Raw genomic sequence first — 25,078 nt, forward strand, 5'->3', positions numbered from 1 at the left:
TCTCGGCCAAAGAGGATGATCGCATTATTCAAGCAAATTGCGTTTTTTTTAACAGTTTGTTTAAAAAACAAGTTTGAGATGGGGTTTTACTCAGTGTTTTTTCTCGAATTTATGATTTGGCCACAAGTACTGTAAAGGACAACAACATTATTTGGGTATGAGCAAACAGTATATTATTTTAAAAAATGTAAAAATAATTTACTTTAAGAAAAGCTAAAAAATCCATAGAATCTTTAGCCATCATTTGTACTGACAGCAGACTTGAGAGAGGAGGGGGGAGTCAAAGGTTGTGTTCTGTGAGACAAGTGTAACACCTGCTGGTACTCAGCAGTACTACTGGAGGGGATGCCACTTGCAGTAGTTTTAGCTCTGGTAGAATACGATTGTGTCGCATTTTGGGGATAATATTGTGCAATATAGAGTTTTCTGTAGAAGGAGGCCCGGCATTGCCATCATATTGCCATCATTGTAAAGCTAGCCATGACAAGAACTTAGTGAGTGCATCATGGAAAAAGTTGTCACAAAATGATCCGACTCTGTTAATGGGCAATGTGTCAACATGAAATATCCCACTAACATCACAATAGGACATGGTAAGTACCTTCACCTCCAAAAACTGATGAGCCACCAGATGAGCCACCAGCTGTCTCTCACTATCTTCTTCAAACAAACACCTCATATGCTCTTTAGCATGGCTGCATCAGGAGCAGGTAGACCATACACAGGTCACCAATCCCTGGAGTCCTCTGTACATCTCAGACACAGGTCACATCAGTTATGTCCGATTCACTGGCCCTCTGCTTGGACCACTAATGTCACTTAGTAAGACAAACATGCCTAACGAGGCGAACAATTGGATTGCCACTTACCATTTGATTTCATTGAGTGACTTCTCTTTTTTCCGCTGACACCCTGCAAAGACCACAGGCCGTTGTTCCCGAGACCCGTCTGATCCAGGGGTATAAATGAGGGGAGGACCTGGTGTTCTGCCTCAACTAATTCTTCCCTCAGCATTTTTGCTACTCTTCTACAGAGCTTCTTCACCACCACCAACTCCATAGGTAAGAGCTTGGGGGTCAATGTGTTTCACTGGAGGATTGGGAACGACAGTAGGGTTAGCGTGGTAGATCTTGGGGATGTACATGCAACTGGAATATGAAAATGCCTCAGAACTCTTACCGTTTTTGTTGAACAAATGTATTTCTATGTGCTATGTACTTTACTTCATCTAGTACCCAATAACTGTAGTTTTGTTGATGTAGGGATATGGTTTATTTTAGAACATACTGAATGACAATATATCAACAGGATATGGGTCGTCAGCATTACACAAAATGAGTAATATCAATCCAAGAACTAGAATAGAGATTGTTCTCATACATTGCATGAAGCTCCCATAGTGTACGTACTGTAAGCAGTGTGAACTTATCTGTTTCATTGTGTTTCCCCTCATCCAGCCTACCATCACCATGGCCTTCTGGCTCCAAGCTGCGTCTCTGCTGGTGCTGCTGGCGCTCTCCCCCGGGGCAGACGCTGCAGCTGCCCAGCACCTGTGTGGCTCTCACCTGGTGGACGCCCTCTATCTGGTGTGTGGAGAGAAAGGATTCTTTTACAACCCAAAGAGAGATGTGGATCCCCTTATAGGCAAGACACCTCTAGCACTGTCTGAATTCAAAGACTTCATAGCTGCTCGACTACTCAACTTGATCTAAGACCACAAGCTGCTTTCCTGTTTGTGTGTTTAGAAATGGCATGTAGGAAACTCATGGTCATTATGACGAACAATGTTGTGGAACAATGTAGAACCTACAAAAATGTAAATGAATGTGAAGGCAATAATGAGATACAGGAAAAGGCGTATACAGTAGTCCATACAACATATGCTGGTTTATGTTGTGCTATAGCACTCACTCAATATATTTTTCTCCTCTTGCAGGGTTCCTCTCTCCAAAATCAGCCCAGGAGAACGAAGAGTACCCCTTCAAAGACCAGATGGAGATGATGGTAAAGAGAGGTATTGTAGAGCAGTGCTGTCACAAGCCCTGCAACATCTTCGACCTGCAAAACTACTGCAACTGAGGCCTGTCGCACCACTTAGCCTGCTTTCACCCACTGCCACGCTCAAATTCTCAGAGACACCATCCTATTTCAAAGATTTGCAAACATGGAGTGCAAACAAGAAATGGTCTAGACGTGTTTTATTTTTCCCAGAAAATAAAGTTATATGAAATTAGCAAGGACTTTGAGTTTTCCTTTTGTGAATGGGCCTTAGGTTCTGAGTAGGCTACTATGACTTCTGTGCAATTTGTGGTTTTGAGTTTACATGATATTGTAAATGCATATTGTTGGAGTTCAGACATGTTCATATCATGTCCTCTTAGTTGCCTCGATTGTGGTACTATGCAGCTAAGAGCGGCCTTGCACAATGACCATTTTGTTCCCCCTTTTTCTCCCGGTATTGCATTCTTTTGACGTTCTACCTTATCATAATCAACTAATATTACAGTGTTTTCAAATATATTATGCTCTTTGCTAACATCATCAGTTTTTGAGATAAGCCTATGCACAGCTTCATTCACCTTGCTACTGTGCTTGGTTGATTCACCATCATGTTATAGCTCTCAGACAAGCGTTTGGTTTATGAAACTTTATTTAGTGTTTGCTAATTATTATACATTTTTCTGTCTTTAAAATTCCTTCATTACTCACTTCTGAAATCTTAATCACGTGGGCCCAGTTTTTCAAAACGTTTAATCTGGATCTGAGTGATCCGGATTCAGATCGATCGGGCTGTTTTTTAGAAAGAAAACCCCCCCCTGATATCACCCTCTCACCAAAGGCTCAGATAAATCAGCATGGAAATAATCGTGAAAAGGATGAACTTGTATGAAATTGACTCGTTAGGGGGGAAATGAGAAGCTAGGGATATTTCCTAATAGATATTTAAAGGCTAAGATTACTGTTTCCAGAATGTGTTCCCATGTAATAAGAATAAATGCAGTATGACTCAATAAAAATACAAACACACGCGGAATACTATTTGACATGGATGTGTTATTACTGTTATGAATAAAGACGATCAGAAATACAATACAATACAATATAACAAAGAATAAATAAAAACCCCGGGTATTAGAGTACACTCTTAAAACTCAGCCACTGACACGGTTCGATCTAGCTTGCAAGCTAATGCCTGTGCGCATTGGAGCTTAATGAATGTCGATCGAAGACGAATGATTCAGTGAATGAATGGGAAACCAAATGGTACTGAGATACCATGTAGGCTTTCTGTTACATGTAGTATAGCAAAGTCATTTTCAGTTTGATTACTGCCACTAAAATGCCACAGTAATCCTTACAAAAAGTAGGAATCTTCGTTCAAATCGTTAACATGTTACATGTTCGCCTTGTTGACATGAACGTAAACTTACATTAGTTCACATGAACGTAAACGTCAAAATACTTAAGTGGATGGTACATTGAAGAATTAAAACCAACACTGATTCTTAAACTATTGGCATGTTGTTTCTTTGAAACTTGCACATGAAAGTAGTACAAGTGTTTGACGCGATGCAAGCAACAGGCTTCACCAAAATAAGCACGTCCTCATGACAAGCAAACTCGTGTAAAGAACCAAATGTACAAACACAGTAAATGTGTCAATCCTTGTTTTCTGTTGCCTAGAGTATCTAAAAGGGAGTAAGGGATATCCAGAGTATTACCCAGTCCACTTGTATATGAAGGAGACATGTCTCACTATAGGAGCACACACCACATTAGGAACTCCAGGTGTGTCAGAGGTGAGTAGTGTAGGAGCTTTCTTAGTTATTTGAGATATTCTTATCTCTGTTTCTGCTTCCTCCCTTTCTTCTGGGTTCTCTTCAACTGGGTCAGATTCCTCAACCTACAGTCACTTGTTTGTTGCTTCTTCAGCTTCATTTCTTTCTTCAGTGGACTCTGTTTCATTTTTTCCTCCTGAACTCGCCACAGGTTCTCTAGTCATTACATTCTAAATCCAAACTGAAAGGTTCAGACATTTTTTCATCTTCTCTGTCTTGAAAGTTGTCTTCATCTTCTGAATCAACATCTTTAGATTTCTCTGGATTTGTCCAGTTTTTCTTCTTCACTTGATGTACAGCCTTCTGGCTTGTTCAATCCCAGTTAATTGGTCTTATTTTCTTTCTTTCTTCTTTGCAGGGTTCTTTGACTCGGTGTTGGATCAACGTCAGCCACAGATTCTAGGCACACTTGCTTTGCTAGCAGTAACAGGTAATTCCGATGAAGGATTTTGATGGGTCCATCTCCATTTTCTGGCTTCAACCGGAATGCAGTTAAGTTGAATTATTGACTGTATGTTTGTTTATTCCATGTGTAACTCTGTGTTGTTGTATGTGTCGAACTTCTTTGTATTATCTTGGCCAGGTCGCAGTTGCAAATGAGAACTTGTTCTCAACTAGCCTACCTGGTTAAATAAAGGTGAAATAAAAAATAAGAAAATAAAAGTTTGGCATTTGACTTTCAACAACATGCTGCGTAGAGGCCCAGCAATCTGCCAACTTGTGCTTTCCTTTCAGGCCTAGATTCCGTATCAGGACTCTGTCTCAGGCATAAGATTGGAATGATGAATCTTGATCATTTCCTGTGTTCTCTATGTTCTGTTTTTCCTGCAGTGGTCTCTGCGAGTTTGTATACAACTTGCAACTTTTTGTGTCAGACTTTTCTGATGCACCATCACTCGAGACTCCAAAGCATAGATCTACAGGTAACCTTGCTTCACGGCCAGCATGATAAAGTACAGAGAATATCCGGTTGCTTCGATCTGAGTGCAATTGTACGAATATACAAGATGTCTCAGGTTGAGGATCACCATAATGCTTAAATACTTCTCCCACAACCCTTTTGCAACCGTGGATGCTTTCTGATTCTTTGTAGGAAAGACAAGCATGTCTTATACAGTGATCTGTATTGACTATGACATTTGCTGTCTTACTGGAATCTGGTTCAATGGACAGGAAATCCATGCAGACAAGAGCCAAAGGTCCGTCGCTATGTATATGAGACAAAGGAGCAACTATTTTGAGTAGAGTCTTTCTATGGATACAGCGAGCACAGGACATGCAGTAGTCTTTGACCTCTGGTTTCATACGTGGCCACTAGAAACTGTCTCTTACTAATCCATAAGTATTGTCGAAACCCCAGATGACCTGAGTCATCGTGTAGTGACTTCAACACATGTAGTGACTTCTCTGGCAGAAGTAGCTGAGTTCAGTGAGGTCTGTTTGGAGGATTTGTAGAGCAAAATATATGGCAAATAGAAATCCAAGATGGATGGTGTTAAGACATAGATTGGAGGGGTTGAATGGAGCTGAAGGGTGAGACTAATAACAACAAGAACACAAATGTAAAAGATATTAAGTCGGTAAAATGTATATTTCAATATACTTTTATATACTTCAAAACTTGAAATTCAAAGTTCAGACAGGGATGAACTTCTACTGATTAATGTGACTGGACGCAGGATTTGATCCTTGTATTCTCGTTACAGTATTCTGCCTAACGCTTAACCGCTTACACCGATATGTAGTATATATGGCTTTCAAGAGCCTGCACCAGCCTGCACCTGTGCCGACACAGTGTCTGGTCTCGGCCATGTGGTTACTGCTTCGATCTTTGATGGATCTATAGCCATTCGATCTTGGGAAACTGTGTGTCCAACATAGTTGACTGGCGTTCAGCAGAATTGACCAGACAACGGGTGGCTATTGTCGAAACCCCAGATGACCTGAGTCATCGTGTAGTGACTTTTTAAAGAATCTGAAATATAAAATGCATTTTGATTTCTTTAACACTTTTTTTGGTTACTACATGTTTCCATATGCGTTATTTCATAGTTTTGATGTCTTCACTATTATTCTACAATGTAGAAAATAGTCAAAATAAAGAAAAACCCTTGAATGAGTAGGTGTTCTAAAACTTTTGACCGGTAGTGTAGGCCTACTCCAGCTCTAACTGGTTATGATGCACACGTCTGTATAGAGTACAGGCCTGAGCACTGCCTGTCAATGCAATAGAATCCTACTCCAATGTGCTTTGCCAACAACAAAATCTCTTCCATAGTTAGTTTTGCATACTAAATCTTGCATAGTTTGTTTTGATTCAGTATGTTGCATTGAAAGTAGCTAATGTTGCGTTGATTCGATCACAATTCCCACAGTAAAGGGAAACGTTGAGAGTGTTAACTAACGGAGAAAACTCTAGAAAGTTGAGTGAAGTTCAATCTCGTGCTTCTCTGCACAGGCTGATTTCACGAGCAGTTTAGAGTTGACATTGCTCATAAGCCTCTTTGATGGCAGGATGAACTCTTAGTGTGCTCAGGCAGTCTTCACGTCCTTTCTCTTTGCAGGCCGTCATTAACCTTCTCACCACATAAATGTTCATTTCAACCAGGATAGAGACTTACGCTTCCATGGCAGTGTCTGGACAAACCAACACAAGTGCTTCAATTGCGTCTCTGCTACACCTACTACTGATTCTGAAAACTTCAGCAACAAATAACCATCGTAGGGGTATGAAGAGGACGGAACTGCTCCAGACAGTATTCCGTGCAGCTCCTTGTCTATGACATCCTTCAATCCCAAGAAGCGTTCAGCTGCAGATATGATGATATTGATCTTTCTTGAGTTCTTATGGACTCTGGCAGTGCAGTTTATCACCTTAGCAATACATAAAAAAAAATATTATTTCACTATGAGGGTATCTGGATGGTACAGCTGGCAAACAGAACTAGACTGTGGTGTCCTCACCATGACAACTGACACACTTGCACTTTCTTTCACTATTTTGGGATTACTTCTCTTTAAAGCATAACTGAGAAATAATTTATTGACTTTATTGAATATTTGAGACATTTTGGCCTCACTCAGGTCTCACTTAAGACACCATAATGTTTCATCTGTAGGTGCTACAAAACAAAAGTAGGTGTCATATGGAGGTTTACAGCTTGCTCTGTAATAGGAGTATATTCTTACTTAAATTTATGAATTCTGAAAAATATATAGAAAATAAACCGTTTTTTGATTTGTAAAATATTTAGACATATTCTAGAACATAAAATACTCTACAACTGCAAAGTATTGAAAGGGGCATGGAATTGATTAGATGTGAAAGCACGAGCGCTGTATTTTGACGGAGGAAATTGGGCGGGCCAGACGTACACCTGAGCAGGTCAGGTTGACTTGTTTGTTTTGTTTGTCCACACTGGATGACATAAGACACCCTGTAGCATCGATTTGTTTTAGTGAAACATTTTATTTGTGCTTGGAATGAAAAGTCCATCCGAACTGTATGGATAGAGAAGGAGCACATTTGATAGGAACAGATTCTTTTATACGTCTCTTTTTATCCTACAACCAGTTCTGCTACTTCGAGAGCTGTTGGATAATAGCTTTAATCGACACAATGCAAGATCGTCCTTAATTAAAACAATAAAAAGCGGATACCCTGTCACTGTTTCGGTAAAAAGGGATAAGCCTGGAGAAATGTAACCATTCTCAAATTCATAGACAGCGCTATGGATGCAAGGACTGACCATCCATGATATCCAAATTATAGTTTTAACCATGTTTTGAGGTTAAACAATGTTTGTTTACATTTACATTGTTTACAAACATAGCCCCCTTTTTTCCAATTTTCCAAGTATTAGTAGCCATATTATAAGTACAACATTTGCAAAACAACCAGTTTTCAAAACTTCATAACTGAATATCCTTATAATTTTTGTCCAAACTGAAAAGGCATGCTGTCGTACAAGGTAAATAGCTATATTTTACAACATATACACCGGGTGGCGCAGTGGTCTAAGGCACTGCACTGCAGTGCTAGCTGTGCCGTGACCGGGAGGCCCATGGGGCGGCGCACAATTGGCCCAGCATCGTCCGGTTTAGGGAGGGTTTGGCCGGCAGGGTTTGGCCGGGAGGGTTTGTCTCATGTGGCGGGCCGGGCGCAGTGCTCGCTGACCAGGTCGCTAGGTGTATGGTGTTTCCTCCGACACATTGGTGCGGCTGGCTTCCGGGTTAGATGCGCACTGTGTTAAGAAGTGCGGCTTGGTTTGGTTGTGTTTCGGAGGACACATGGCTCGACTTTCGCCTCTCCCGAGTCTGTACAGGAGGTGCAGCGATGAGACAAGACAGTAACTACAAACAATTGGATACCACGAAATTGGGGGGAAAAAGGGGGGGAAAATATAGTTGGCTATCTAGCTAGCTTTGTTTGACCCCCCGATTGGTGCTTATTTGACAAAGATACAGTCGTTCAAGTGATGGCCGCCCGCGTCATCGGGGTGCCATGAAGGCGTCGCTCTGACCAAATATGGTGTACTAAAGGATATACTACACCTCTAATGAAATAGTGAAGTCTTGTTAGGATCTCTGAGGAATAGATACAAATGTGATTTGACTCATTGAAACAACATTTAGGGTGAGATTTTCACAGATTCCTTTCTTTGCAAATTGAACGAGTGGAAATACAAAATCGATCATGCATGCTATATGGATCTTTTTAGGATATGAAAACGGATTTTATCTAACAAAACGACACTTCATGGTATCTCTGGGACCCTTTGGATGACAAATCATAGCAAGATTTCACAATGTAAATACACATTTCACCTTCAGATGTGAATTTATCAAACCTGTCGCAAAGAAAAAAGTGTTTTGTTGTTAGGAGCTCTCCTCAAACAATGGCAAGCATGGCATTTTTTCGCAGTAATAGCTACTGTAAATTTGACAGTGCAGTTATATTAACAAGAATTTAAGCTTTGAGCTGATATAAGACACTTATATATACCGTATTTGTTGTTATTTGTTGTTTCTTTAAAAATCTGCGATCTTGACATAACGCGCTGCATGATTTACAACTGTCCCGTTGACGGAACGCCGATCCTTAAATTATACAATGTTTGTTTACATTTACATTGTTTACAAACATTGGAATTAAACAGGCTTATATTTTGGGCTCTGAAGGGGTATTGCAGTTGAACGAATGGGTAGATATATAATTCATTTATAAGTCCAAAGATGGACATCAACTAAGGATTCTAGCTTTAAAGGCCCAGTGCAGTCAAGAAGATTAATTTTGAAAAGACCCCCAGAAAATTTTGCCTGTTTTGGTGGGATGGAGTTACAGTGGGGCAAAAACATATTTAGTCAGCCACCAAGAGGCCTGTAATTTTCATCATTGTACACTTCAACTATGACAGACAAAATTAGAAGAAAAATCCAGAAAATCACACACAATTAATGAATTTGCAAATTATGGTGGAAAATAAGTATTTGGTCAATAACAAAAGTTTATCTCAATACTTTGTTATATACCCTTTGTTGGCAATGACAGAGGTCAAACGTTTTCTGTAAGTCTTCACAAGGTTTTCACACACTGTTGCTGGTATTTTGGCCCATTCCTCCATGCAGATCTCCTCTAGAGCAGTGATGTTTTGGGGCTGTTGCTGGGCAACACGGACTTTCAACTCCCTCCAAAGATTTTCTATGGGGTTGAGATCTGGAGACTGGTTAGGCCACTCCAGGACCTTGAAATGCTTCTTACGAAGCGACTCCTTCGTTGCCCGGACGGTGTGTTTGGGATCATTGTCATGCTGAAAGACCCAGCCACATTTCATCTTCAATGCCCTTGCTGATGGAAGGAGGTTTCCACTCAAAATCTAACGATACATGGCCCCATTCATTCTTTCCTTTACACGGATCAGTCGTCCTGGTCCCTTTGCAGAAAAACAGCCCCAAAGCATGATGTTTCCACCCCCATGCTTCACAGTAGGTATGGTGTTCTTTGGATGCAACTCAGCATTCTTTGTCCTCCAAACACGACGAGTTGAGTTTTTACCAAAAAGTCATATTTTAGTTTCATCTGACCATATGACATTCTCCCAATCTTCTTCTGGATCATCCAAATGCTCTCTAGCAAACTTCAGACGGGCCTGGACATGTATTGGCTTAAGCAGGGGGACACGTCTGGCACTGCAGGATTTGAGTCCCTGGCGGCATAGTGTGCTACTGATGGTAGGCTTTGTTACTTTGGTCCCAGCTCTCTGCAGGTCATTCACTAGGTCCCCCCGTGTGGTTCTGGGATTTTTGCTCACTGTTCTTGTGATCATTTTGAACCCACGGGGTGAGATCTTGCGTGGAGTCCCAGATCGAGGGAGATTATCAGTGGTCTTGTATGTCTTCCATTATCCCTTTATACTTGTGTGTATAAGGTAGTAGTTGTGGAATTGTTAGGTTAGATTACTTGTTGGCTATTACTGCATTGTCGGAACTAGAAGCACAAGCATTTCGCTACACTCGCATTAACATCTGCTAACCATGTGTATGTGACAAATAACATTTGATTTGATTTGATTTCCTAATAATTGCTCCCACAGTTGATTTCTTCAAACCAAGCTGCTTACCTATTGCAGATTCAGTCTTCCCAGCCTGGTGCAGGTCTACAATTTTGTTTCTGGTGTCCTTTGACAGCTCTTTGGTCTTGGCCATAGTGCAGTTTGGAGTGTGACTGTTTAAGGTTGTGGACAGGTGTCTTTTATACTGATAACAAGTTCAAACAGGTGCCATTAATACAGGTAATGAGTGGAGGACAGAGGAGCCTCTTAAAGAAGAAGTTACAGGTCTGTGAGAGCCAGAAATCTTGCTTGTTTGTAGGTGACCAAATACTTATTTTCCACCATAATTTGCAAGTAATTCATTAAAAGTCCTACAATGTGATTTTCTGGATTTCTTTTTCTTATTTTGTCTGTCATAGTTGAAGTGTACCTATGATGAAAATTACAGGTCTCTCTCATCTTTTTAAGTGGGAGAACTTGCACAATTGGTGGCTGACTAAATACTTTTTTGCCCCACTGTATCTCCTGCCTTGTGACATCACCAGGTGCTGAATTAGTTAATAGACCAATCGACCAATAGTAGTAATGGACCAAACTTTTCTGCCAATAACAGCTAATTTTCAGTTTTCCCCTCCCAACTCAGACCACTCCCAGACAGTCCTAGCAAAATTATTGCTTGCAAAATTGCTCTTTGCCAAACTAATTTTGTTTCTTTTTGACAATTTTAATTGAAAATATTCACAGTAAGGTACTCATTTATTATCCAGAAATAATTTGATGTTCATATAAAACGGCTGCATTGGACCTTTAAGCAATCTGCATCTCTTTGTAGGTCATTATCTCTGTTGTTCATTTCAATTTGAACTGGGTGTTTTGGATCGGTTTCTTTTCAACAGATATTCTGATAGCAGGAATATACTTTATTTTACAGAAACGCCAGGTATTTATTTAAAAGTACATGGTAAATACACAATATTAGCACAACAGCTTTTATGAAGCTATCATGTTAAAAGTTATTGCACTCTGCTTGTTTTTCCAGGTTCCATAATAAGGCTGCTGTGTCTGTCAAAGACTGCTGTGTGTATAGTCAATGGGGAGACAGGCCTACTTAACACCTCATTCACTGACAATCACAATGCCACTGAGACAGGGCTATCAGCTGTCGGCAACAAGTGGAGCAGCTATAACTTCTGGATTTGTTTGACCCTGGCGGTGCTGTCTGCCTTCCTGATTGAAGGAAGTGTGATGCTGAAGAAGAAGGCTCTGCTTCGTCTAGTCTATTTTTTTGCTCCTTTGCACCCCAGTATCTCTACTTGCACACCTATAACTCCAGTGTTTACTTGCTAAATTGTAATTATTTTGCCACTATGGCCTATTTATTGCCTTACCTCCCTAATCTTACTACATTTGCACACACTGTATATAGATTTTTCTATTGTGTTATTGACTGTACGTTTGTTTATCCCATGTGTAACTGTCTTGTTTGTGCCGCACTGCTTTGCTTTATCTTGGCCAGGTCGCAGTTGTAAATGAGAACTTGTTCTCAACTGGCCTACCTGGTTAAATAAAGGTGAAATAAAAAAATTGCCTGTATTGAACAGACAAGAGCAGGTGAGTGTCTTCTCAGGAAACAATGTTTAAGGATGTAGAAAAACAAAAAGACATCTACAGTATAGGGCTTTGTTCCTGTTCATTGAAATGAAGTGGTATCAACTGACAGTAGTTCTTGCACTGTGACCTTACAGTATGAAATTTCAGCTGTCCATAAGAAAAGGGAAATTGAACAGTACATCCAGCCACTGTTAAAGGTTGTTGTAGCACTCGAAACTGGGCAGGAACCCTGACCGGAGCAATGCTCTGTCTATAAAGGGTACTCTTAGTCAGTTATATAACATCTGATTGAACACACTGTACTAGCATCAAGGTTTTCTGAGGGCATGAAACAACTTCACGGCCTTTACAGGAGGTTGGAGGTTTCATGTCAAGCAATCAATCAACTGTATTTGTTATTGGTTGATGTTATTTATTTGTTTTTCTTCTCTTTTATTGAGTGCCTTGTCTGTGTTTGTGCAGGTGAAGGTGGTCATGGATATTTAAAGGACTGGCTATGGTGGGCTGGCCTTCTAACCAGTGAGTTTGTTTTGCCAAGTAGCAAAATCTACTCTCAATATTCGCCAGAAGCACTGTAGGGCTGGAAATTGCCAGGGACCTCACGATACAATATTACCACCATACTTAGGTGCCGATACGATATGTATTGTGATTGTCACAGTTCTATGTGTATTACGATTTGATATTGCGATTCGATACTGCGATTTAATTGCAATTTGATGTTCCAAACATAATGCTCACCATTATGTCTGCTGCAGAGAGATGAGAGAGAGCATGATAACATTTTTTGGATCAGTCATGGAAACAATAGTCCTGTAAACATGTTGGCTCACTATTTAAAAAAGAGAACAATCTAAAGGATGAAAATACATTTGTCTTGGCTCAGGTACAGCCAACAAGCTACTAGTGTTAGCTAACGCTACCAAGCGTTTTTTTTACAAATCGATACTTGGAGTCAAAGTAATAATATTGCGATGTGTAACTGTTTAAATATTTTCCCCTCATCACTAACTATATGTCATGTGGGAATACTTGTATTTTGAGTAGTTTCACTATATTTCTGTTGGGTTACTGTCACGACTTCCACCGAAGTCGGTTCCTCTCCTTGTTCGGGCGGCGTTCGGCGGTCGGTGTCGCCGGTCTTCTAGCCATCTTTGATCCACTTTCATTTTCCACTTGTTTTGTCTTGTTTTCCTACACACCTGGTTTTCATTTCCCTCATTAATTGTTGTGTATTTAACCCTCTGTTCCCCCCCATGTCTTTTTGTGGAATTGCTGGTTGTAAGTGTTTGTGCACATGTTTACTGGTGCGTGTCGGGGTTTTGTACCCATTTTGGTTATTTCTTTATGCCGTTGGTTTTTGCAATTAAACTGCTCCGGCTATTACCTAGTTCTGCTCTCCTTCGTCTGACTTCCCTGCCACCAGTAACGCACCCCTTACAGTTACATTAATGTTTGTTATTTTAAGCACCCACAGTGGGTGCCGGCGAAGCGGCCAACTTTGCAGCATACATGTTTGCCCCAGCTACTGTGGTGATTCCTTTTGGTACACTGAGTGTCCTTATCAGGTACCCTTACCTCTCTGTTACCTGGCTTATATCTACATACAGCTAGCTATCATTGCATTCTCTCTGGTGCCTCACCATATACCTATGTCACAAACCAGGTACCCATCCAGCCTTTTTATGCTAGTAACGAGCAAAGTACAGGTCAGATAAAAAATGTCACGACAGGCCTGATGGAAACAGAACATTTGTCTGTAAACTTTCCAAATGTCGACAAAACAAAATATAATAGACAAGATGTGATCTTTTTGTGTCGGAAAATGAATTATGCGAGAAATGTCAGTGGAAATGCTTTTATGTGCAAATATTGATATAATAACTATCATATCGAAGTGTACTCGGAGTCACGCGATGACATGTTGTGTGGTCCTCCCACTACGACTCGTCGGGAAAGCATGCAGGTTATTAGGCTATAGAGTAAATAAATGATAATGAACGTCACAGAGTGGTGAAAGTGCAAGGTGAGTAGCTTGATGCTCCTTTCCTATTAATATTGAGGGTCTTATTCTGGTGACATGATCATCTATGCTTGCCTGCCATCTGACAAATAAAAAATATATTTTGTCCATAATAATTTCATCATGTAAGCTATACCCGCACTGCATCTGCGAGCTGTTGGCGAGAGATCCTGTGCCAATACCAAAATCTGCACAGTCCCTATACACTGAGTGTACAAAACATTAGGAACACCTGCTCTTTCCATGACATAGATTGACCAGGTGAATCCAGGTGAAAGATATGATCCCTTATTGATGTCACTTGTTAAATCCACTTCAATCAGTGTAGATAAAGTGGAGAAGACAAGTTAAAGGATTTTTAAGCCTGGAAACAATTGAGACATGGATTGTGTATGTGTGTCATTCAGAGGGCGAATTAGCAAGACAAAATATTTAAGTACCTTTGAACATGGTATGATAGTAGGTGCCAGGCAAAACGTTTTCAGTGTGTCAAGAACTGCAACGTTGCTGGGTTTTTAATGCTCAACAGTTTCCCGTGTGTATCAAGAATGGTCCACCACCCAAAGGACATCCAGCCAACTTGACACAACTGTGTATCACGTTCGTCATACGAAGGAGACCAAGGTGCAGCGTGGTATGCGTACATTCTTCTTTATTTAAATAGAATGAACACTGAACAAACTAACAAAATAACAAAACGAACCGTGAAGCTATATGAATAGTGCAGACAGTCAACTAAACATAGAACAAGAACCCACAAACACCAAAGGGGAAATGGCTACCTAAATATGATCCCCAATCAGAGACAACGATAAATAGCTGCCTCTGATTGGGAACCATATCAGGCCACCATAAACATACAAATACCTAGACCTACAAAACCCTAGACAATACAAAACCCCTAGACAATACAAAACCCCTAGACAATACAAAAACGAACGTAATCCACCCTAGTCACACCCTGACCTAACCAAAATATAAAGAAAACAGAGATATCTCAGGTCAGGGCGTGACACTGTGGGAAACATTGGAGTCACCATGGGCCAGTATCCCTGTGGAACACTTTCGACACCTTGTAGAGTCTATGCCCCGATGAATTGAGGCTGTTCTGAGGAGGTGTTCCTAATGTTTTGTGAGAAATGCACCATTTTTTGTGAGAGCAGAGTTGAAAATGACATGGAATATTTTTTATTCAGTACATGGGAATTTAACCGCTAAAGGTATTTTTATGTGCAATACCTCATCACGCATAGCCTTTTATCTGCCACAAGTCAATTTGATGAAAACACATCTCTGGTGGGAAAATGCACATATTGTTTATGTGCAGATTTGAGAATATTCGCATGAAAATCTTTTGCCAATTAGATGAAAACCTAGCTAATGTTATCATGTTGTACCCTTATGTTGGTATATGTGAACGAGTGCTGAGTGATTAGTGCTTTTTGAGGTCTGTTAGCCTTTTTTTTTACATTAAATGTATTATGTGGGTTCAATGCTGTAACAACACGGAATAAAACAAGTAATACAAGTCTCATGATGGTAGTGACTGTCCAATACTGCTTATCACTTTTTAACCATCATTTATTCACATTTGTTTTATTTGATGACTTAATTATTTAATTCCAAGTCATCATCTCATCTCTAAAGAGCTGTTGTACGACAAAAAAAAACATTATTTTAGGAGTTCTTCAAAGTAAATCAACTTAAATCTGTTTTACCTCATTTCTACCACCATGTTACATGTGCATTAAGAGAAAAAAAACTCTAGACCACCTTTACTTGCTCAATACGAAAGTGGTCAGATGATGCAGGTGCTAAGCTACAGGACTGGTTTGCTAGCACAGACTGGAATATGTTCCGGGACTCATCCGATGGCATCGAGGAGTATACCACATCAGTCACCGGGTTCATCAATAAGTGCATCGATGACATTGTCCCCACAGTGACCGTACGTACATACCTCAAACAGAAGCCATGGATTACAGGCAACTTCCTCACTGAGCTAAAGGGTAGAGCTGCCGCTTTCAAGAATCAGGACTCGAACCCGCCGTAGCCGATATGAGTAAGACCTTTAAACAGGTCAATATTCACAAGGCAGCAGGGCCAGACAGATTACCAGGACGTGTACACCGAGCATGCGCTGACCAACTGGCAAGCATCTTCACTGACATTTTCAACCTGTCCCTGGCCGAGACTGTAATACCTACAGTTGAAGAAACAAAACAACCATTCATTGTGTAGCTGGGACCCTTGGGATTGCAAACAGAGGAAGATCTTCAAAGGTAAGTTTGTGATTTTGTGACGCCTGTGCTGGTTTGAAAAAGTATTTTCATGTGGTGCACTGTCCTCAGATAATTGCATGGTATGCTTTCGCCGTAAGGCCTTTTTGAAATCTGACAACGCAGTTGGATTAACAAGAAGTTAAGCTTTTAAAAGATGTAAGACATTTGTATTTTCATGAATGTTTAATAATATGATTTTGAATTTTGCGCTCTGCAATTTTACCGGATGTTGTCTTAGTGGAACGCTAGCGGGACACCAAGCCGTAAGAGGGCTATTAAGTAAGCATTTCACTGTAAGGTCTACACATGTTGTATTCAGCGCATGTGACAAATAACATTTGATTTGATTTTGATAAATAAGGCATACTTTTATGGCTGCTAAATACCAACTATCAATCACTAAGATCATGTATTTTCAGGTAGAGATACCTCGCGAAGCAACTGCTCTTTACGCCTCTCAATCACGCGTTCTTCTTTCTTCTCTCCATCTCCGTGTCTGCCCCATACAGACCGTAAGTGGCAATGGATTGTGGTCATTGTAGTTAATTACTATGTTTTCTGCGCTAAACTATAGAGAATGTCGGCCTGATGGAAACTACAACTCCCTACTACATCACACAGTTCGGGCTTATTCTGATTTATCTCTAGAGAAACTGTGTATTGAGCTCACAGAAAAAATCTGAATGAAATGGTTGGTCAATTAGTTGCTTAAAAACCTAACGTGGACTCAGAAATTCAAAAGTTTTGAGAATATTTCTGGCCAAAACTTACCTAAAAAACAATTTAATTGTCAGGGGCTGTTCTGTGTAAGTCATTGGTCTACAGCAATCTGCTGTTTTGTGGTTTGCATTGATATTGAAATGACTGTAGTTCTGGCTTCTCTCTCGACACAGTGCAGTGCTTTCCTCCTACCTGTTGGGGGAGACTCTAAATCTGTTTGGGAAGCTGGGCTGTGTGCTCAGCGTACTGGGCAGCATCCTCATGGTGATCCACGCACCCAAAGAAGAGGAAGTGACAACCCTGCACCAGATGACTGACAAACTGCTTGACCCAGGTACATTATTTCTATTCATTAAAGTATAATGAGGTAATGAGCATGTAATCAAGAGGAGAGAACTTAAAAGATAACAAAATGCTAACGTCGTTGTTGAGCAAGTATGTAGACATAATGACGGACGATACTTCTGCACCAGGGAATAACACCTGTCTGTTCCCTAACCACCATCCATCACATCCTAGAGCAACACTTCTCTCTCTCCTCTGTGCCAAGCCTCACTATTATGGCTCCTGTGTATCCGCTTTGTATCTCTAGGCTTCCTTGTGTTTGCCAGTATCCTGCTGGTGGCCTGCCTGCTGCTTATCTTCTACTTCTCCCCCCGTGTGGGCCAGACGAACATTCTGGTCTACATCGGCATCTGTTGCCTGCTGGGGGCCTTCACCGTCTCCTCCGTTAAGGGCCTGGGCATTGCCATCCGTACAGTGCTCTCTGACCCAGCCGTGGTGCGCCACCCGCTGACTTGGATCCTGCTGGCCTCCTTGGTGAGTTCCATCGTCATCCAGGTCAACTACCTGAACAAATCCCTGCACACCTTCAACACACGACTAGTCTACCCCATCTACTACGTGTGCGTTTCCACCATCGTGCTCACCACCTCCATCATCCTATTTCTGGGGTAGACATGGTATGCACTATGGGTGGCATCTTGGTCATCATCCTGGGGATGGCCATGCTGCACCTGTTCAAAAGACATCCATGTCACCCTGGAGGGCCTGACCAGCAGCATGTGTCAGCTGCTGGAGGAGAAACAGGAAGACAAACACATCCTCATTGAGGAAATGGAGAGCCTGCCTCCCATGAGAGAAGACGCAACCATGGTCTTCATCATCAGCTGAGAGGCTGGCACCGTAGAGGACTCTTAGCACTTTAACTTACAGTACCTATCAAAAGTTTGGATACACCTACTCATTCAAGGGTTTACTTTATGTGACTGTTTTCAACATTGTAGAAAAATAGTGAAGACCTCAAAACTATGAAAAAACACATGGAATCATGTAGTAACCAAAAAGGTGTTAAACAAATCAAAATACATTTTTGATTTTAGAATCTTCAAAGGAGCGACCTTTTGCCTTGATGACAGCTTTGCACACTCTTGGCATTCTCTCAACCAGCTTCACCTGGAATGCTATTCCAACAGTCTTGAATGAGTTCCCACATATGCTGAGCATTTGTTGGCTGCTTTCTCAATTGGTTTGATTTTGGGTGATTGTGGAAGCCAGGTCATCTGATGCAGCACTCCATCACTCTCCTTCTTGGTCAAATAGCCCTTACACAGCCTGGAGGTGTGTTTTTAGGTCATTGTCTTGTTGAAAATTAAATGATAGTGCCACTAAGCGCAAACCAGATGGGATGGCGTATCGCTGCAGAATGCTGTGGTAGCCATGCTGGTTAGGTGTGTCTCGAATTCTAAATATATCACTGACAGTGTCACCAGCAAAGCACCCCCACACCGTCGCACCTCCTCCTCCTCCATGCTTCACTGTGGGAACCACACATGCAGAGATCATCCGTTCACCTATTCTGCGTCTCACAAAGACACGGCGGTTGGAACCAAAAATCTAACATTTAGACTCAGACCAAAGGACAGATTTCCACCGGTCTAATGTCCATTGCTCGTGTTTCTTGGCACAAGCAAGTCTCTTCTTATTATTGGTGTCCTTTAGTAGGGGTTTCTTTGCAGCAATTTGACCATGAAGGCCTGATTCACACGGTCTCCTCTGAACAGTTGATGTTGAGATGTGTGTTACTTGAACTGTATTTGGGCTACAATATTTGAGTCTGGTAACTCTATCCTCTGCAGCAGAAGTAACTCTGTGTCTTCCTTTCCTGTGATGGTCCTCATGATAGCGCTTGGTGGTTTTTGTGACTGCACTTGAAGAAACTTTTAAAGTTTTAGAAATTTTCCGCATTGACTGACCTTCATGTTGTTTCTCTTTGCTTATTTGAGCTGTTCTTGCCATAATAAGGAATTGGTATTTTATCAAATAGGGCTATCTTCTGTATACCACCCATACCTTGTCACAACACAACTGATTGGCTAAAATGCATTATGAAGGAAAAAAATTCCACAAAGTAACGTTTAACTAGGCACACCTGTTAATTGAAATGCATTCCAGGTGATTACCTCATGAAGCTTGTTGAGAGAAGGCCAAGAGTGTGCAAAGCTGTCATCATTTAACACTTTTTTGGTTACTACTTGATTCCGGAATACCTAGGATAGGATAAAGTAATCCTTCTAACTCCTTAAAAGGGGGGGGGGCTTAAAAGATTTAGATGCACTATTGTAAAGTGGTTGTTCCACTGGATATCATAAGGTGAATGCACCAATTTGTAAGTCGCTCTGGATAAGAGCGTCTGTTAAATGACTTAAATGTAAATGTAAATGTAATTCCGTATGTGTTATTTCACAGTTTTGATGTAGAAAATACAATGTAGAAAATAGTAAAAATAAAGAAAAACCCTGGAATGAGTATGTGTCCAAACTTTTGACTGGTACTGTGTGTAAATATGTACTTGTTTTTTTAATGTTTGTTTTATGTAGATTTGTGACCAAAGCTGCTGGGGACTGTGGTCTATGATGCTGCATGCTGAGGATCTCTGTCTATGATGCTCCAAGGCACCAGAGAATATATGTATTTTATACAGTTGATTATAGTTTTGGGTCTTTTTTTTACCTCAATTACAGATAAAGTAATAATAATAGTGGTTGCTGATGACTCTGGGCTATGATCCTGCAGGCCACATAAACAGCTGCTGTTTACTTTACCCTGTTCATGATGCATCAAGGTATTTTAAAAGGCTTTGGTTATTTCAAACCCAGTATTACAGATTATTGCAAAATAGACACAAATTGCTTATTTGAACATTTGTACAGGCACACGAATAAGTATACTTTCTGTGTGTGCAGTGCATGATTTTGCATTCAGTGCATTTCAATCACAGATAAAGACAGTAAGTTACTTAAGACAGAAACAATAGGAGGGTAGTTGTTGGGGAGGATGAGTGGTTGTATAATACAAATGTCTAGTAACACAAAGGTTGTGTGTGAATCTCATCGTGGACAACTTGAGCTAATTAGCAACTACATTTACGTCATTTAGCAGACGCTCTTATCCAGAGCAACTTACAAATTTGAGTTTTTAAAAATGTTATCTAACATCTGATATTATCTTAATTTAACTAGGCAAGTCAGTTAAGAACAAATCCTTATTTTCAATAACGGCCTAGGAACAGTGGGTTAACTGCCTTGTTCAGGGGAAGGATGACAGATTACCTTGTCAGCTCGGGGATTCTAACTTACAACCTTTCGGTTACGAGTCCAACGCTCTAACCACTAGGCTACCTGCCGCCCCACTACTTATTACTACTTACCACAGCAAAATTGTCAAAGGCTCCAGCCACCCTAGTCATAGACTGTTTTCTCTGCTACCGCACGGCAAGCGGCACCAGAGCGCCAAGTCTATGTCCAAGAAGTTTCTAAACAGCTTCTACCCCCAAGCCATAAGACTCCTGAACAGCTAATCAAATGGCTACACAGACTACTTGCATTGCCCCCCACCCTTTACGCTGCTGCTGCTTTCTGTTATTATCTATGCATAAGTGACTTCAGTAACTCCAGTAACACACATGTATATATTACCTCAACTAACCAGTGCCCCCGCTAACCGGTGCCCCCGCACATTGACTGTGTACTGGTACCCCCTGTATATAGCCTCGCTATTGTTATTTTACTGCTGCTCTTGAATTATTTGTGACTTTATTTCTTATTTTTGTAGGTATTTTTCTTAAAACTGCATTGTTGGTTAAGGGCTTGTAAGTAAGCATTTCACTGTTGTATTCGGCGCATGTGACAAATAAAATTTGATTCGATTTTTAGCTACTTTTCATATCTTTTGTAGAGGCATTGTTTTGTCTGAGTCACTTCATTGTGTGTGTGTTCGTGTGTGCTTGTGTCTGTGCGCACACGTGTGTGTGCCTGTACATGCGTGTGTGTGTTTGTTTTAGGAATTGGAGTTTAATAATTCAATCCACAGTATGTAGGATCTAATAATTTTGCTACAATATGAACACTATGATATTCCTCTTTGTAAACAGGATCCAGTACCATTTAAAAGTGAAATAAATTATCCTTTTTCAACAATGTTCCTTATTACAGGTCAATTGATTGAATGCCAACACAGAACCCCTTAAACTGTAACAGTGCAGTTGAACATTGAATTAATATTCAGTAAGTTATTCAGTGTACTTGTTTTGGACTCCTGACTATATTCCATTATGAGACAAACAGGTTTCCCTGCTTTCTTTCCAGGAGGAAGTGTGAACTGGTCCCAGTCAACAAAGAAGTGTCAGGTGTCTGAAGCACTGAGCTTTGTCAGGAGCAGAGCAGACTAATGATGTGGGTTTGTTATTAACGGCTGAGCTGAGAGCGGGACCATACTCTCTCAGACAGACCCCAGGGACAGGTTGCTATAGAGCCCTCAGAAAGGTAAGCGACTAACATAATATCAACCCTACATAAAAATACTACAGTTTACTATAGAATACTATACTACACTACGTAGTATCCCTCGATCATGTAGTGTTTAGTATATAATATTGTAGTATACTGTAGAATACTATACCACACACCGTATTGATATGCTAATATTAAGTTTGCATATGCCCTGCCCCATTCCCTCCCCCTTAATCCAAATTGTGCCACCCATGACTGAAAAATCTACTGGCCAAGTATAGATCATATATTGCGTTCCTTACCTGTTATAGATTTTAAAAAAGCAGAAGTGCTGAACTGAGCTAGGCAGACTGCAATCCGACTGACCTACCTACAGGTTATGGATAATTTGCACTTTTAGAGTTTGTCCAGTAAGGAGAAAGCCCCCCCCCCAAAATATCATTAATATTACAGCATAATGTTCCATGTGGGATGGAAATACACAAATTAGTGTTTCAGTGTGACTACACCCATCACTGAAGTATCTAAAACCCACAGGTCATGTAAGGGTTAATGGGTAGCCTAGTGTTACTAAGAGATTGATTCTATCATATGGTAATCTAAGCCTGCTCTGGTTCCTTGTGTATCACTATCCCAGTCTCAGCAAGGTGTACTGTGGAGAGGAGAGCACGTTTCCCCCATCCTCACACTTCAATCCCTGTTCCCTTATGAAAATCCTCATCATAATCATTTGTTAAAACGCTCGTGGTCACTGTCTGTTCTTCACATTAATTGTACGACTTTTAAATGATCATCTAAGGACTGCGTTGGAGTTTTAGAACATTAATGGTTCATGTTTCACATTGTGCATCTAATAATAAGCATACAGTAGAAAATGAAGCTTGACTGATAGCCAAACTTAATAGCTCCAATAAAAGCACCAAGACATAATGATGTCACAAGCAATACACAAGATTTCCAGTAGATGGAGCTACGCACCCAGTTATAGACAAGTCTAACCATTCTTCTGGTTTAGGCTACTTATCACCCATACTACCTTAGACGACAAGAACACAATACCAGCATGCAGAATAACAGATATCTTAAGTTCGTACACATCGTACAAAAACAGCTTAGACTCTTAAGAGGAATGCCTACTTAGGGTGTATTAGGGACTATTGTACTATCTTGATATAGACGCATTAGCAGCCTACACATTAGTGACAGACATTATGAACCAGTCAGCATCAGTCAAAGGTCAGGGTTGTGGCTTAGAGCAAGGTAATTTAACTGCAACACAGACGTCAATAGAATTGTTGTCCACGATTTAGTTATTCAGCTCTTTGACTGTGAAGAGAGTTTATCCTTGTGTGAAAATGTCCCAGAAGCACAAGCAATATGGAAATATATGACTTTTCTAAACTTTCCTTCAATTTGCAATCAATATAGCCAAGAGATAATCATCTTGTGTTTTTCTACTCCAATCATCGGCATTGTGATTATGTCATAATTATGTCGAAGGCTGAGGAGGAGGAGGACTCATTCTGTTCTGTAATAGAAAATATAGAAGATATCGCTGTTGTTTGCTTCGTTGACCATAATGTGGTGTTGATGAAGTTATTAGTCTCAGTCATTCATCAGCCAGTGCGTCAGTGAGCCCATCACACCCTGTTCCTCCTCATGTTTATCAACCAGTTGGTTTCTGCCTTTGATGGTCATTAAAATCCCTAATCTTCTCACAGGGATTTGTCTCGCTGCCACTCAACTTGAAACAACATTTTGGTCACAGTAATATATGATGTTATGCTTCCCTCCTTCAATCGTTCTAGTTGTATATAGTGACAAAAACATGTTATTAACTGAAAGTGGCAAAGGGTTAAATGGATAGGCCTTCATAAGTCTGTGCATATTTCCTTTTTGTAAAATGCCTTTTGTTCACCCTCATTGTGTTGTGTTAATTACTGCAATCACTCACCATTGAGTCCCGCTCAGGGTTTCAGCTGCCTCCCACTCAAATGAAGGATGCACGGAAACGATCTTTGTAATATACTCTTAAAGCTTACATGTAGCTAACCTTTACGTGTAGAAACTAGAGTGCATTCGGAAAGTAATCACTTTTGGACTTTTTCCACATTTTGTTACGTTACAGGCTTATTCTAAAATTCATTAAATAAAACAATTCCTCGTCAATCTACACACAATACCCCATAATGACAAAGCGAAAACAGGTTTTTAAAAATGTTTGCAAATGTATAAAATGTACAAAACAGAAATAACTTATTTACACACCAAGTATTCAGACCCTTTGCTATGAGACTCGAATTGAGCTCAGTTGCATCCTGTTTCCACTGATGATCCTTGAAATGTTTCTACAACTTGATTGGAGTCCACTTGTAGTAAACCTGTTCATATAAGGTCCCACAGTTGACAGCGCATGTCAGAGCAAAAAAGACAGGATGGTGTCGAGGCACAGATCTGGTTAAGGGTACCAAAGAAATTCTGCAGCATTGAAGGTCTGCAAAAACACAATGGCCTCCATCATTCTTAAGTGGAAGAAGTTTGTAACCACCAAGACTCTTCCGAGAATTGGCTGCTCGCCCAAAATGAGCAATCTGGGGAGAAGAGCATTAGTCAAGGAGGTGACCAAGAACCCGATGGTCACTCTGACAGAGATTCAGAGTTCCTCTGTGGAGATGGGAGAAAGTTACAGAAGTATAACCATCTCTGCAGCACTCCATCCAATCAGGCCTTTATTGTAGAGTGGCCAGACGGAAGCCACTCCTCAGTAAAAGGCACATGCCAGCCCACCTAAAGAGACCTCTCAGATCATGAGAAACAATATTATCTGGTCTGATGAAACCAAGATTGAACTCTTTGGCCTGAACGCCAAGTGTCACATCTGGAGGAAACCCTGACACCATCCCTACGGTGAAAATGGTGGCGGCAGCATCATGCTGTGGGGATGTTTTTCAGCGGCAGGAACTGGGAGACTAGTCAGGATTGAGTGAAAGATGAACGGAGAAAAATACAGAGGGATCCTTGATGAAAACCTGCTCCAGAGCTCTCAGGACTTCAGACTGGGGCAAAGACCTTCCAGGACCTAGGACCTAAGACCTTCCAACAGGACAATGCAGGAGTGGCTTCGGGACAAGTCTCTGAATGTCCTTGAGTGGCCCAGCCAGAGCCCGGAATTAAACCCAATCGAACATCTCTGGAGAGACCTGAAAATAGTTGTGCAGCGACGCTCACATCCAACCTGACAGAGCTTGATAGGATCTGCACC

General features: G+C 40.8%; 1 protein-coding gene and 1 pseudogene across 1 annotated transcript; both read left to right on the forward strand.

The window, feature by feature from the left end:
• The first annotated feature begins 1,463 nt into the window (after positions 1-1,463).
• On the forward strand, positions 1,464-2,181 carry LOC129868938 (insulin). Its single transcript, XM_055943298.1, has 2 exons — positions 1,464-1,644; positions 1,937-2,181. The coding sequence occupies exons 1-2, from the start codon at positions 1,470-1,472 to the stop codon at positions 2,077-2,079; spliced, it is 318 nt and encodes a 105-aa protein (XP_055799273.1). The 5' UTR covers positions 1,464-1,469; the 3' UTR covers positions 2,080-2,181.
• A 1,567-nt stretch (positions 2,182-3,748) lies between these two features.
• Positions 3,749-19,641, forward strand: LOC129867141 (magnesium transporter NIPA2-like; annotated as a pseudogene).
• Positions 19,642-25,078: the final 5,437 nt, after the last annotated feature.

The sequence above is a fragment of the Salvelinus fontinalis genome, chromosome 2, assembly GCF_029448725.1.
Source record: "Salvelinus fontinalis isolate EN_2023a chromosome 2, ASM2944872v1, whole genome shotgun sequence".
NCBI lineage: Eukaryota > Metazoa > Chordata > Actinopteri > Salmoniformes > Salmonidae > Salvelinus > Salvelinus fontinalis.